Source organism: Urocitellus parryii, chromosome 3 (genome assembly GCF_045843805.1).
Source record: "Urocitellus parryii isolate mUroPar1 chromosome 3, mUroPar1.hap1, whole genome shotgun sequence".
NCBI classification, from domain to species: domain Eukaryota; kingdom Metazoa; phylum Chordata; class Mammalia; order Rodentia; family Sciuridae; genus Urocitellus; species Urocitellus parryii.
The window spans coordinates 169,577,164-169,589,933 of record NC_135533.1 but is presented as its reverse complement, the minus strand read 5'-3'; the positions used below and the strand labels follow the sequence as shown (position 1 = coordinate 169,589,933).

Here is a 12,770-nt window from a genome sequence, read left to right as displayed (position 1 = left end):
ACACACACACCCCACTGCATTAAAAGCCCCTATGATGAATGCTGAGACGGAAAAATAACAGCTCAATATTAAAAGGCTGCAGTCTACAGGGACCAGAGCTCTCTGTCAAGCTGGGATTTGAAGATTCTTATCTACCACAGAGATGGCAACAAATCTGTCAACCTCCATAGCCTGTCTTTTTCTGAGGCAGGGACACACCGTGCATACGTGACTCAGAGGGAAGGCACCTTGGATATATACCTAGGAATACAGTCACAGCCTGCAGGAAAATCAGCTTGTACTACAACAGCAAGCACCCCCATCATGGTCCTTATCCAGGACCACCTGCACATCTTCTTATGGGTGTTTACAAATTAAAAGACTTGGAATTTTTTTTAAGGCAATAGTCAATTTCAATATTAGATAGCTGCTGGGCGCAGTGGCGCATGCCTGTAATCCTAGCAGCTTGGGAGGCTGAGGCAGGAGGGTTTTGAGTTCAAAGCTAGCCTCAGCAACTTAGCGAGACCCTGTCTCTGAATTTAAAAAAAGGGAGGGGGGTGGGCGCTGAGGATGTGGCTCAGTGGTTAAGTACCCCTGGGTTCAATCCCTGGTACCTCCCCGGGGGAAAAAAAAAACAACATTAGATAGCTGTTTCTACGTCCTGGTCAATAACCCCACTAGTATCATTTTGCTAATGCATGAGACTATATAAGACCTGAACCAAGTCTTTGCCCACCTAGAAATTATGTAAACACTCCCATACAGTCAGGAACTAAGTTTGAAGACCTAAATATTCTTGATGTCTGGAGTGTCTTCCACTATTGCATCTTGGTGATTTTTAAAAATATTTTATAAATAAGTGCATACATGAGGGCTTCTTGACTGAAGACCATCCAAAAAAACACCTTTAAAGTACTTTTCATTCCTCCATGAATTATCACAAAGAGAGCTCAACAATGCAGGAATCACTAAGCAAGCCCACCACCATTGGGGGTTATCTACAATCAAGGCAGGAACTGTCAATCTGAAGTTCTTCCCTGTAGTCTTCAGCGCTCCTAAAATTCCTTCCACCGAAATGCATTTCTTTAGCTTATAAAGCACTTTTTTTGTAATAAGCTTCATATACAGAAGTTATAAAATATGGTCATTATAAATAATTCGGAAAACACCAAAAGACAAAATATTAAAATCGCCAGCATTCTTAGAGCAAGAACCACCGTGGGGCCAGGTGCAGTGGCACACGCCTGTCATCCCAGTGGCTCAGGAGGCGGCTGAGGCAGGAGGTTGGAAAGTTCAAAGCCAGCCTCAGCAACTCAGTGAGGGTATAAGCAACTTAGAGAGACCCTGTCTCTAAATAAAAAAAAATAAAGTGTTTGGGATATGGCCCAGTGGTTAAGTGCCCTTGGATTCAATTCCTAGTATTTAAAAAAAAATTAAAAATGCTCTCCCTTTTCAATATTCTTCAAGCTGCAGGTGACCTAATAGCTCTCTTCCTTTGCCACATGGAGGTGTCTGTGGGATATTCACTTTAGATGACCTATGCTCTCCAGATCTCCACTCTGATGACCCCCATCCCAACAAAGCCTTGGTGGCCCCCAGAAGAGCCCTGGGGGACCTCTCCTGGCATCTCTGGCTCCGTTATAAAAGCACACTTAGACCCAGAGGACGGCAAGCTCCATGGTGGCAGGGACATGTCTGATGTTTTGTTGACCAACCAGCATCCCCAGAGCTCCACACTGGACTCGGCCTCTTTTGGTGCTCAGCGCCTGTTGGATTAAGTCCTCGGGGACTATGTTTAGCCAGCGACTTTAAACAGATGGCACCTGTGATCAAGGTGGGGCCTCTCCCAGCCCAGCCCACAGTCTGCCAGGTCTAGAATTTGCTGCCAGCCTCAAGAAACAGTTACCACTTCCCCTGTGCCACTTACTGCTTTGAACACTGCCTACCACTTTCTTCTGAGCATGACTGACCTCTCTGATCTTCTTCCTGTAAACACGTGCACCCTCAAAGGTCCTGGAGGAGCAAGCACCGGGCCATGACAACACTATTCTTTCATAAAAGAATTCTTCCCTTCCGACTTGTGCTCATTCATTACAGAGAGAATTCCCCACCCCCACCCCCACCTTCCCCCTCCTACCTGACTTCCCAACCTTCAAACAGGGATATTTTCATTTCTGTTCTGTTTTTGTTTGGGTAAGAGAAAATGTTTGCTGGTTTCTGGAATGTAGCAGGTGGGGAGGCCGAGTTCTGGGTGCAGCAGGCCTTAGGCGGAGGGGGATAGAGATACCCAGAATCACGTCCAACCACCATGCAAGACTGCTCCAAAAACTGTTCCCTCCTGAGTAGTGAGGAAATAACACGAATATGTGCAATTAACTGCTCTGTCTCCTGGGGAAGGGAAGGCTGGAGAAGTCAGCTTTTGATCACGTGGAGCTGTAAATGGCAACCAGGTCCTGCTGTGTCCTTCCCTCACCCCATATCACCGGCCTCAAATAGCCTACCTTCTAGCAAGCAAGGGAAAACGAGAGCACTATGCACAGCTGACAGTGGCGCACGCCTGTCATCCCAGAGCTCAGGAGGCTGAGGCAGGAGGATCTCGAGTTCACAGCCAGCCTTAGCAAGGCCCCAAGCAACTCAGTGAGACTGTCTCTAAATAAAATATAAAAAGGGCTGGGGATGTGGCTCAGTGATTAAGCACCTTAGATTCAAAAACTAAAAACACCCCACTGTACATATAAACATACAAGTATATATGTTCACATCAAAAAATATATATTCATATTGGCATGGAATATTGCAAATCTTGATTCTAATTAGATTTAGAAAGTTTCTGTGCAGCATCTTTTAATAAACACTTGAAAGAAGATGGCTGCACATCCCATGTGTTTTTAAATTCCTTCAGCATATTGTCTTATTATTCACCGGGGCATGGCTGCTACACATCTATGATCCACTTATTTCTGTCTCCACCTCCTCTGTCCTTTACTCACGCCATCAGGACAAGGCCCCCTGCTGGCCCTCGGCCATGCCTGGCCATGGTCTCAAGGTGGCACTGGCCTTTCTAGCTGGAATGTTCTTCCCCACGTGACCCTGAGGCTTGTTCTCTCCAGACAGACATCAAGGTCAGGCCCAGATGTTTAATCTCCCTCCCTCCCCTTGCCCAAGATTCCCTTAAGCCATCCTACACTGGCTTTTTCTTCTTAGCATAAATCACCATGGAACCTACTATGACTTATCGGTTTTTCCCATTTCCTCTCCCTTTTAAACTTCAAGGAGACCAGGAATTCTGTCCATTCTCTTCACTGTTCTCTCCCCCTCACTGAAAACTGTCCCTAGAACACAGTAGATATTTAATGAATACTTAGTGAAATGCTGGGTGCAGTGGCACATGTTAGCCATCCCAGCGGCTCAGGAGGCCGAGGCAGGAGGATGGCGAGTTCAAAGCCAGCCTCAGCAACTTAGTGAGGCCCTAAAGCAACACGGTGAGACTCTTTCTCTAAATAAAATATAAAAAATGGTTGGGGATATGGCTCAGTGGTTAAGCACCCCTGGGTTCAATCTCAGGCACCAAAAAGAAAAAAAAAAAAAAAAAAGACATAGCCAATCCTCTTTATTCGCAGATTCCATGTGTGAACCCGTCTACTCACTCAAGTTTATATGTAACCCCCCAGAAATAATACTTGTGTTTTCCGGTTCATTCACAGACACACAGAGACTAGTGGAAAATTTGAGTCTCTTGACAGACACCTTCCTGGCCAAGGTCAAAGCAAGGAACGCTCTGCCTTCTAGTGTCAGAGCTCATCAACAAGTATCCTTGTAGTGGTCTATTTAGTACCATGTTTCTATACTTGTGGGGTTTTGGGGTGATCCTGTTTAAAAAAAATGACGCTTAAAGGGCTGGGGATGTGGCTCAGAGCCCTGGGTTCAATATCTGGTGCCAAAAAAAAAAGTAAAGTAACCAGAGGCTCAGAAGAACCTAACTCTAGATTTCCCCTGGAATCAGTATTTGCCAATTCAGGAGTCACCCCAGCTGCTCACTCCATGGGCTGGCCACTCTTTGCACATGGACGCTCTCCTGCCACAGGTTTCAGGTGTCTCCATGACCTCACTCTCCTCCTCTAGTTATGACGGTCATTACCACCCACCTCTCTGTTCCCCACTCCAACTCCTTATGAGCAAAGCCTTTATCTTATTCACCCAAGCATCTGAGGTGGCTAAAAAGGTGCCTAACACAAATGTTGGTATCCAGCGCTTGACTGAAAGAATACAGCCCATGACTAAGGCTCAGATACAGACAGCCCTCTCCTCCAGACTCCGGCAGCATGACTGAGTTTGACAAGAAACACCAGTTAGACAGGTGCTGCCCAGGGCCATGAGTGGCTACCGAGTTGTCAAAAGTGGCCAGTCCCAACGGAAATGTGCTCTAAGTATAAACTACGCACAGTTCTTGAAGACTCAGTAAGAAAACATTAACATACTACCACCGCTTGACACGCCAGTCCTCAATTTTTTATATTGATTCCATGTTGAAATTACACCGTCTTGGTCTTCCAGGTTGAACAAAATTAAAATTGGGGGCTGGGGTTGTAGGTCAGTGGTACAGCATTTGCCTAGCATGTGTGAGGCACTGAGTTCAATCCCCAGCACCACATAAAAATGAACAAAGAAAATAAAGCTACTGTGTCCACCTACAACTAAAAAAAAAATTTTTTTAATTAAAATTAATTTCAGCCTCTGCCCTTACACACATACTTTTTAATGTGTCTACTAAGGAGTCTCCTTCTATGGCCTTGTATTGTAGTTCTCCAAGTCAGTCTTGGTTATAATAACACAAGGCAGCCAGCCAGCCACACAACCAAGCCCTGTCCACCCTCCAGCTCACCCCACATGGGACTCCCCATGCTCTCCGGAGCCGGGCAGGAAACACCTGTCCAGTGGCTTCCTGTGACACAAATACCTAAGTATATTCACAAATGGAATTCGGAAATCAGGGCTAAAAAAGAGTTTAACAAATGAACCGATTTCACCCCCAAAAGGTAAGCACCATGAGGACTGAGATATGGGGCCATCTTGATCAATACCTAGAAGAACAGTGGCCAGAACGCAGTAGAGAAACAAACCAAATTCCTTGTTTTAGAAAAAAAACGACGACTATTATTTCAAACTTGTTTACTTATATTTGAGAGCAGAATAGAAGAGCTAAAGGGGATCTGAAGAATGCAAAATGTTGGGGTCTGGGATAGGATTCTGGGCTCTTCCACATCATTAAATCATGACCTCGTCACTCCAGGTCAATGGAACTTTCTATGACGATGCCAGAGTTCTCTGTTCTGCCCAATACAGTGGCTTCTGAGCTTTTAAGATCTGGCTGACAAACTTTTTTTTTTTTTTTTTTTTTTTTGGTGGGGGTACTGGGGATTGAACTCAGGGGCACTCAACCACTGAGCCACATCCAGCCCTATTTTGTATTTTATTTATAGAGACAAGTTCTTGTTGAGTTACTTAGGGCCTCGATAAATTGTTGAGGCTGGCTGTGAACTGTGATCCTCCTGCCTCAGCCTGCTGAGCTGCTGGGATTATGGGATTACAAACGTGAAGCATCACACCCAGCTGGAACTGAACATTTAATCTTATTTAACTTTAACCTAACTAGTAATGGGATACACATGGTACCATACTGAACTGCAGAGCTCTGGGCTGTTGTAACAGGACGAGAGAAAGCTTGGAAACAAACAACAACAACAACAAAAAAACATTTAACAACAATAACAAAAAAACATTTTGTAAGTCTGGGTGTGGTGGTCCATGCTTATAACCCTAGTGACTTGGTAGTCCAGGGCAGGAGGATCTCAAATTAAAAGCCAGTTTCAGCAATTTAGCAAGACTCTCAGCAACCCGGCAAGACTATGTCTCAAATAAATAAATAAATAAATAAATAAAAGGGCTGAGGATTTAGCTCAGTGATAGAACTGGGGATTGAACTCAGGTGTGCTCTACAAAAAGAAAAAAGATTACTCTGAAACATTTTATAAATGCTAATATCCTATAGGAAAGGTAGGGACTTTGTTGTTTAATAAAGTATTAGAAATCAAGATCAAGGGCTGGAGTTGTGGCTCCAGTACTTACGAGGCACTGGGTTTGGTTCTCAGCACCACAAAAAAAATAGATATTGTGTCGCTGGGTGCAGTGGTGGACGCCTGTAAGCCCAGCAGCTTGGGAGGCCGAGACAGGAGAATTGGGGGGTTCAAAGCCAGCCTCAGCAACAGTGAGGCGTTAAGCAACTCAGTGAGACCCTGTCTCTAAGTAAAATATAAAATAAGGCTGGGGATGTGGCTCAATGATTGGTCCCCGAGTTCAATCCCCAAGACCACCCCGACACACACACACACACAAAAAAAAGATATTGTGTCCATCTACAACTAAAGATATAAAAAAGAAATCTGAGATTGAGAAGCTTTAATTGTCCAAGTTCACAAAAACTCAACTTAGCAAAAGTTGGGCGGAAATGAAATAAACATGTTTTACTTTACTTGAAGGGTAGGTAGGGTCGATGAATTCCTAAGATCAATTGGAATGAGGGGTCAGTGACAGATAAGCCATCACATAGCTCAAAGCAACAAGCCTTTTAATTCACACTGCCACAGGCAGATCTGGAACCTCTAGGGCTACACAGGCCATCAGAAATCACAGCTGCCAGTGAATTCCTGATAGATTATATTCCTATTTCCCCACACCCTCACTCTGGAGACCCAGATGTTTCTTGCCCTTTCTGCTGACCTTTATTGCTGGCTCTCCTACTACAGAAATAGGTTGTTGCAACACCTCCCTGCTCCCCCTCAGTCCTGACATTCACTCACAGGCACCAGGCTATCAACAGAAGTTGTTCACATTTGCTGATAGACAGTAAAAAGCAACCTTTCTGCAAAGGGGTGGAGGCTAATTGGTAGCTGGGAAGAATGCAAACTTGTTTACACTCAGGTTGGAAAACGTTCATGAAATTCAAATCAAGCTCTTGTCTCCCAAGATTTTTTCCCAGCAGGAAAGCCCTTCCCAGTCCAAACATCTTTTCATTACCATTAAGATAATTATAACCTGCACACAATCAGACAATCAAGAAATGAGCAGGGAAGTGGAAAGAGGGGTGAATTGTTAGGACAGGAAATGTAAAAATCTCATAGGAGACTGAGGAACACTTCCAAGTGCGAATAGAAGGAACTGCCCTAAAATATTCAAGGGATTTTTGTGACCTCATTCATTCTTCTCTACTAAAGAGTTCCACTGATTTCCCCCTCAGTCCTTTGAAGCTTTTCAGACACTGAAATCTGGGGCTTAAGCAGTTGTGTAAGTTCTGCACAGCCCTTGGGTTTGGCCCCATGGAGCTTCCATAATGAAAACCATGTGAAATTGGATCCACATGCGTTCCTCCCACAGACTGGTGTATTTTATTCTGTCAGACTGCACACTCTGCTGTTGCTCAACTCCCAAGGAGTGGACTCCAGCCATCACCCTCCAGCTATTAGAACAAACCCGCGTGATTGACAGGACTTCACCCAAAACAGGGACCCAGCTCTCTGTACCTCAAGTTCAGTCTCTCGTCTGTTGATATCATCCGTAGATTGGTTTAACTTCTCCAGTTCTCCCTAGCAAAGAAAACAGAAAAGAGATTGAAGGGATCGGCTTTTGTTTCTCTACTGAGTCCACCCCCGACTAATTTGCAAGACCAGGGAAAAGTCAGTTATGCTAAAGGAAAATAGTGGAGGCTCCATGGGAAGAGCAAGTTGTCAACATTTCTAAAAACTTCTCGATGGTGGCGTCCTTTCTGACAACGGCTTAAGGTCCTAGGAATTTGTCTTTCCTTGGAAGGTCAAATATCTATTGCAGGTATGTGCCTTCAGGTAAACTCACTGGTTATAAATAGTTTAGCAACACATAATAGCAGCATCATATGCCTTAAGGCAAGAACTTGGCAATTACCAAAAAAAAAAAAAAAAAAAAAGCAAGCCAAGCCAAAAGTATAAACCCAGTAAAATCATTTAAATCAAGGAACAGCCTTCTAGTATCAACTCAGTGGTCAAATATTTTCCTATAACAAAAATTTAAAAAATGTTAACAGCCAAATATTCAAATTAACTACTTAAAAAAAAACCTTGCTTCAATCGGTTCTTCTCAATAAACATGTTACAAAATGTCAGTTTGTAACAAGTTCCAAACATGAAGTTAACTCATCTTTACTGTGCAAACAAAGGATTTTGCGAACCGAATTCTTCACTAAGAACACAAGATTTAGTCGTCCAAACCAATGATTGTAATTAACAGAATCATTCCTAACACGAAGATTGTTTCCACCTGATCTTCATCTTGTAAATCTGCCAAAACAATTCATTTAAACCCCAACCACTGAGTTAAGCGAGCTTTCAATTGACCTGTACTAATAAGAATCAATTAGGGGTTCGGAGAGTATGGTTTAAAGCAGTATTTTTTAAGAATATTATTTATGGCAAAGGTAGAAAAACGAGTCTTGCAAAGGAATTTGCTGTGCTTTTTTGCTCAGGGGGGTGAAGAGGTTAAGCTGTCACTCCACGATTTCGGCTTGGCAATTGTTTTTTAATTATCTCTCCTGGAAATGGAGGCAAAGAAAGCCAGGCTATTCCCCTCGCCGCCTCCACGCGTCAGCTTTGCGCATCAGCTGTCCCCGATTTCTGTTCCTACCCGATCTAACAAGGAAAAGCTGGGTTTTAAACCATTTCAGGCCGAGAGGAAGGTGGACAATAAACCCCTCCGGGTATTAACAATGAATCAAAGGAGAATGAGCGCTCAGGCCCAGCACCCCGGCCAGGTGAGGGCTCAAGGGGCCCAGGGCACCGGTGCCAACCCACGCTGCAGGGGCGGGCAACGCCCACCCGGTGCGGTCCCCGGCCCGCCCACGGTGCCCGCCGCCCACGCGGGCTGAACAAGGTCGCTCTTGGTGCCAGGAGGCTGGGCAGTGCCAGGGGCGCCGCGAGCCTGGCCCGGCGTACCCCGAAATCCTCGCTTCTCGGGCCCCCGCCCCCCTTTTCCCTTTGTTGCACATCCACCAGAACCTCTGGCACGCTGCAGCGACCCCCGAGTCCCGCCGAGGGTTTGCGGGGCGGGTTGCGGGGGGGGGGGGAGGTTCCCGCAGGATAATCGGGCCGCGTCCACGCAGGCACTGCAGCCGCCGATTGCGGGAGACCGGGCAAGGTGGGTATCTAGACCCTGGCTTCTCGCTCCTGGCCCTACGCAGCCTCTATCCGCGGACGCTGGAGGGCTGCGAAGCGGGTTTACGTGTAGACGCCGACCTCCGCGGCAGCCCTGGCGGAGACGGGATGCGGGGTGCTCCGCGCGCTCCCTACCTGTATCCGGGGGTCCACCTCTTCCTCCTCTTCCAGCCCCTGCTCCATCCCTTCTTCCTCCTCCTCCTCCTCCGCGTCCCGGGCTGGCGGTAGGAGCTCTGCCGGCTCCTCCGCGCGGCTCCGCTTCAGCGCCGCGTCCATGCGGGCAGCCCGCAAGCTCCGCAGCCGGGATGCCCCGCGGCCGGCGCGCCAATCGCTCAGTGGCTCGGAGCCGCCCCGCGAAGGGTCGCGGCTGCCGCAGGCTCTGCTGGAGCCGCCTCGCCACAGCCGGGCACGGTCGGGGAGCCACCGCGGCTGGCACCCGGGAGGCGCCGCTGGCCGATGCGGATCCCTCCGGCCCCGGCGGAGTGGCGCGGAGGAAATGGGCGCGGCTGCCCCCTTTCTGCCGCGGCTGTCAGCGCAGCTGCGCCCCGCTCCGCCCCCGTCCGGCCCGGGCGGCCCAGCCCTCCGCCAGCCCCAATTACCCAGGGCTCCGTCACAAAAAGCCCAGCTAGCTGAAAATCACCAGGGTGCCGCCACCTCGTTGTAAATGAGCAGCATGAATGTATCACGCACTACGCAGCCCGGGGCCGCCTGCTTCATGGGTTTCCTCCCTCCTTCCTCCCTGGGACCAATTGAGCGTATAGAAAGAAAGTTTGGGGTATTTCCACTCTCTGAAATCACCTTTAGAAGCCAGAACTCAGTGACTCTGGACAAGATCCAAGCCTTGCTCAAAGACCTGAACCCAAAAGCACGTTTGTTCCCTTGGGTATACCTGAGGAATCACAAACTTGAAGTTTTTTTCCAGAAAAGGAAACTTAAATATATGCTCACATAGACATGAGTACGAAAAGAGCCAGCGCTGTGGTGCACACCTGTAATCCCAGCAATTTGGGAGGCTGAGCCAGGAGGATGGCAAGTCTGAGGCCAGCCTAGTAACTTAGCAAGACCATGTCTTAAAATTTAAAAAAAAAAAAAAAATACACAGAGTTGGGGATGTGGCTCAGTGGCAAAGAGCCTCTGGGTTCAATCTCCAGTATGGATACTACTACTACAAAGAGGAGAGCCAGCTGCTGTTCCATGCATGGAGTCATTGTCCAAAGACTGGTACTCCATTGGGCACAGCTGCATACCCAAACGCGTATGCTTTCACAAGTGTGGAATGGTCCTACCTGGATAGCCAGGAAGCATCCAGAACCCATTGGGCTGGGAACTGGGTGAGTTGATGTGGCCTTTTCAAAGACGTGCCAAGTGCAATGCCTGTTGATGGGCACACTCTGGCCAAGGATTTATGGACTGATGAGGTTTTTGCCCACTCTCAACAAGTAGGGAACCAGAGTTTGCCTGGCTAACTCAGCATCACAAAAGGCCAAGCAGTGAAGGGGCCTGCCTGTGCTGTTACAAAATGTCAGGGCCACTGTGATGTCAGGGAATGCAAGGTTAGATGACCTTGGCAAAGCAGGTGGGGACATTGGTGCTGGTGGCTGCAAATGTCTCCACTACAGAAATGCAGAATGTCCAGCGGCTCTGGAGGCTGAGGCAGGAGGATTGCGAGTTCAAAGCCAGCCTCAGCAAAAGTGGGGCACTAAGCAACTGAGACCCTGTCTCTAAATAAAATACAAAAAAGGGCTGAGGATGTGTCTTCAGTGGTTGAGTGTCCCTGAATTCAATCCCCAGCAACCTCCCACCCCACCCCCACCCCAAAAAAGAAATGTAGAATGTGACCACTTTCTATAGAGGCTGAAGCCTGGAACTCTATGAATCAGGAGAAGCATGGTTCAGAAAGAAGCTTCTTTTTGAGGGAAGCTGTTTCTATGGTTTTCTCAAAAGTTGGGCTAGGGGGTTACTTCTAAGGCAAAGTCCCACCCTGAACATACTGTCGCTATGATGTGTTAAAGGAGGTTTGTCCTATCCAGGAGATAGTGCGGGTACATGCCATCAGTTTATTTCTATAAAGGCCACACCTGTTCATTGCCCCTCAATTCGAGGGTGAGTTGTCCATTTTGTGAGAGAGATTTTGAAGCTCCTTGACAAGGACACACATTTCTTTTAGTTTCCCGGTGATAGATGAAGGCAGGGACAAGATGGCCATTAAGGGTCACTTTGGCCACCGGAGTTTCTCTTAATGGCTTTGAATTGAGTTTATAAGTGAGCAGGTTTGTGTTTTTTCAGTAGTTGAAATAAGCAAAGTAAGATTCATCCTGACTGTAAATGCTTCTCAGCTGGTGGAACCCCATGCCTGTAATCCCAAATAACCATACCCCAAACACATTTCTGTTTAAGAACAATAGAGTGGGTCAAAATGCTTCCACGGGACATAAGAACACTGTTCTAGGACACCAGATTGTTATTTTATTTTGCTTATTTATTTGGGAGTATTGGGGGATTTAACCCACTGAGTTAAATTCCCCAGCCATTTTTACTTTCTATTTTGAGGTAGGATCTTACTAAAGTTGCTTAAGGACTAGATAAATTGCAGAGGCTGGCCTTGAACTTGTACTCCTCCTGGCTCAACCTCTGGAGCCCCTGGGATTACAGGTGTATACACCATCATGCCTGCCTTTGGTCTCCCATTTTTAATGGGACTTACTATCCCTTCAGTATTCACAGGTTCCCAAAAGTTCAGGGGTATGTACATCAGGGAGCAGGAAATGAGGCAGTTTAATGTTTATCTTACTGAGCATATTGACTAAGAGGTTCCTGAGACTTTTCAGGTGTGACCCTAAGATTGAAATTACTTTCGTGCTAACACTAAAACACTATTTAACTTTTTCAAGCTCATTCTCCCTTAAGTGTGCTTTGTGGTTTTCCAGAAGCTACATGACAAGTCATTTCACAACAGATTGAATGCAGATGAGGCGAGGGGCCAGTTGCCTTCCATTCAGCCACATGTCGTAGAGATTTGCAAAAAATGTCAAACAATACCCTTCTTTTGTTTTGGAGAGAATTTTATTGTTCGATTTGGATACTATAGTTACTTTTCATAAAAGTGTGATGTTAGATGAATTAATAAAAATATTTTTAAAATTAGGTTTTAATTTCTATATAGTAATTACTGATAGGACCACATAAACAAAAGTTCCTTAAATGGTCAAACATTTTTAAAGACCATAAAGGGATCCTGCCACCAACAAGTTTGAAAACCACTTATTTAGAGGAAGTGCATACTCTAGGAAATGCATAATAAGTGGTTATTTAACATTATAAATAAAATGTTATTTATATTTATTTATTTGGTATCAGGGATTGAACTCAGGGGCACTTGACTACTGAGCCACATCCTCAGCCCTATTTTGTATTTTATTTTTATTTTTATTTAGAGACAGGGTCTCACTGAGTTGCTTAGCACCTCGCTTTTGCTGAGGCTGGCTTTGAACTCATGATCCTCTTGCTTCAGCCTCCTGAGCCTCCAGGATTACAGACCTGCACCACTGTGCCAGC

The 12,770-nt window shown here is 46.2% G+C and overlaps 1 protein-coding gene across 1 annotated transcript in view; it reads right to left on the bottom strand.

The window, feature by feature from the left end:
- Sh3bp5 (SH3 domain binding protein 5) overlaps positions 1-9,726 on the bottom strand; it is a 70,266-nt gene extending 60,540 nt beyond the window's left edge. Inside the window, exons 1-2 of the mRNA XM_026388567.2 lie at positions 9,351-9,726; positions 7,557-7,619 (exon numbers count right to left, since the gene is read on the bottom strand). Of these exons, the coding sequence (XP_026244352.2) occupies positions 7,557-7,619; positions 9,351-9,491 (204 nt within the window). The 5' untranslated portion in view covers positions 9,492-9,726. The remainder of the gene's footprint in view (positions 1-7,556; positions 7,620-9,350) is intronic.
- Between the last annotated feature and the right edge of the window lie 3,044 nt (positions 9,727-12,770).